Raw genomic sequence first — 3,048 nt, forward strand, 5'->3', positions numbered from 1 at the left:
CTATGGTCTTAAACTTTTGATCAGCTGAAAAAAATCATGTTTGAGTGTAAATGCAGTTTTCAGAAAATTCCCTGCTCAAAAGTTCTTGTCTCTTGCACTGATTTTTTCCTTTAACATTGTGAAGCTCTACTTAGAACCTTCTTAAGATCCAATAGTGCAAAATGCTAATTCTTACAATTTTTTGACTGGTCTTAAGATTTTGATCAGGAGTGTATATATATGATTAACTGTGATTATGTAATTATTGAAATAATAAAAATGTATTTAGATAGCAATTAATACAGATAATACAGACTCAAAAAAATGCTATTTGTTGAAAACAAAATATATTCAGAGCGGTAATTAAGCCAAAGTTGTAAAAAAAAAATTAAATTAAAGATAAACATACCTTATCTTACCTTATCTTTAACATACGTGTAAATATGTTTTAGCCAAAAATCCTCAATAGGTATAGTTTTAGCTTCACCTGGTTCAAATTCACTGAAAAAAATGCAATGTTATTGCATTTTATACAATAAATAAAAAATAAAAAAAAAACGAATTAAAGATGTTTGAGTAACTGAATTATTTTGCATGTATTTCTAATATTGTATAAAACGGTTTAAGTGGTTAATTTGTAGAATGTGCCATTTTTTTATCCATTAATTGTCAGAATAATCAATAGATTAATCGACTACTAAGTAGCTGTTAGTTACACGTCTGGATTTATCTCCTCAATGACAGAAACTGTCCGTGTTTTTCATCTTGAGCAGCAGACATGGGAACATCAGGAAGATCAGTGGAGACTCAGCAAGGTGAGCAGAGGGAATAACGCTCCATCTTGTCTTTTGCGTTCCAGGAGTGAACTCTAAGTCGGCGCGTGTGCTGCTGCTGCTGGTCGTTCCCGGGCACCTGGTCTTCCTCTACGCCATCTCACTGCTGCAGGGAGACGAGGCTCCTGTCACCACAGCCTTCACCATCTGCTACCTGTGTGCGGCTCTGCTCCAGGTAAACTGACTCAGCTGCATGCAAACACTGGGCCTCATTTATCAAAATCTGGTATAGACGGACGGGGATGCAGCAACAATCGTATGACAAGGTGTATGTGTGAACAAAGTCAGTCCCGAAGGTGTCAAGAAACGGCAGAAAAGGCTCGTTATTTATATATTAATACATTACGAAGTGAACTTAAAAACCCCTTTTGCACCCATTTTTACAAAATACCAAAAAAAAAAAAAAAAAAAAAGATTTCCCATGAACCAGGTGAACCAAGAAGCAGTCATCTGAGGGTACGTCACATACTTTTCACAGGCCGATTAAAAATGGCTGCCACCACCTGTTACCCAACTGTGAGCTGACTGGTGCCCAGTGTTGGTGTTTGTTTGAGAAGTTTACTGCGTGTCAGCCACATTCTAAACCTGGAAAAGCCTCGGATAGTTTCCACACACACACGTATACATACAGTGAAATCAGTGACTGCTGGACAATTTTTAGTAATAAATCTCAGAAAACGGTGAATGATTTATTTAACATTGCTGGCTGAAATGCTCATCTCCACTATCAGGGAACATAAGCTTTATTTTTCTGTAAAATATTTGTTGCTCTATATTTTCTCAGTAACTTTCTTTGGTTTTCCAACCATTTTTCTTTTCTAATTTTATTGCAAAATCCAACGACATTAATCATTTGAACTTCAGTAACTTGCAACACATTCAACATATTATCACAATACAGCCACAGATTCCTGTGCATTTTATTCAGCTTTATTACAGTAGACCAATACAACGCAGTGCATAACTGTAAAGTGGGATAAATAACAAAAAGATTTTAAAATGTTTTAGAGGGGGTGTGCTGTGGTGGCGCAGGGGTTAAGCACAACCCACATATGGAGGCCTTAGTCCTCAATGCAGCTGTCGCAAGCTCAATTCCTGCCCCAGCGACCCTTGCCGCATGTCTTCCCCTTGTCTTGTCTCATTACCAACTTTCCTGTTGGTAATGAGACTATCAAATAAAGGCCACTAGAACCAAAAAAACAGTTTTAGAGGTAAAATTTGAAGTAGGTGGAAATGAGTTATAAGTCCCTTAAAGCGCAGCATATTACTGTTAAAATCTTCAAGTGTGGATACAAGTATCCACACTTCAAGTGTGCCATAACATGTATATAGCATATACATGTTATGCCATATGTTTTTCATATTTTCTGTTGGCCACTTGATGACAGCCTTTACTCAAGATGGCCACCATTTTTAGCACACAGTGTTGCCCATTTTCATGACTTGAATTAACCTTTTATGTGTTTAACATTAGCTTCCACTTATTTTCTTGTGTTTTGGTTTAGCATTAGCAGAGCTAAATTTATTTTATCCCTTTAGCATTAACACAGCTAAGTGCAGTCATGCTAATGACCTCATTATTTGACTCAGCTGTGTTGAAGTAGAGTTGCCCAGCCCTGATCTAATCGGTGAATTTAGTGCAAAATTAATTTTCCATGACATGGTGGCGTTCTTGAAAAGTGGTTGCTAACAGTTTTTCTTGTTTGTTTTTCAGAAAAGCTAGCCTCTGGGTACACCTGTGCCAAGTTATGTTCTTGTATCCACATGTTAAAGATCTTGCTGAAATAATTTAACATCTGCTTAACTATTAATAAAATCCTCTCCTCCTAAGGTTTGCCATATTGCCACTTTTAATACTGGCAAGATGTTATTGTTTTGGCTGTTCTATTGGGCACATTCAGACTCTCAGAGACAATAACGACTGTCAAAAAAACAGTTTTGTTATTCAGTTGTGGAGGCCAAAACTTGTTGTTCCTCAGTGACTTTAATAAGCTCCTGATTTCTTTCAACAAAAAGTAGTATTCAGGTACTCAGGGCAGCTGAATACAAATTCATGACACCCTTTTCAAATATTGAGTTGTAAAAAAAAAAAAAAAAAAATGTTGAGCTTTGAAGTTGTAACGTGACAAATTGTAAAAAAATTCAAGAATACTTTTTCGAGACGTACATTTCCAGTTGGGTATCAAATAGAGGTGTGCCGATCGATCGGTCACCGATCATAATCGGGCCGATTTTC

The 3,048-nt window shown here is 36.7% G+C and overlaps 1 protein-coding gene across 1 annotated transcript in view; it reads left to right on the top strand.

The window, feature by feature from the left end:
• Positions 1-3,048, top strand: part of LOC106963186 (solute carrier family 41 member 3-like) — a 27,699-nt gene that overhangs the window by 16,371 nt on the left and 8,280 nt on the right. Inside the window, exon 9 of the mRNA XM_015057951.1 lies at positions 839-987. Coding sequence (XP_014913437.1) covers positions 839-987 — 149 coding nt within the window. The remainder of the gene's footprint in view (positions 1-838; positions 988-3,048) is intronic.

Source organism: Poecilia latipinna, unplaced genomic scaffold (genome assembly GCF_001443285.1).
Source record: "Poecilia latipinna isolate Pla-1442-1.1 unplaced genomic scaffold, P_latipinna-1.0 Scaffold1501, whole genome shotgun sequence".
In the NCBI taxonomy this organism is placed as follows: domain Eukaryota; kingdom Metazoa; phylum Chordata; class Actinopteri; order Cyprinodontiformes; family Poeciliidae; genus Poecilia; species Poecilia latipinna.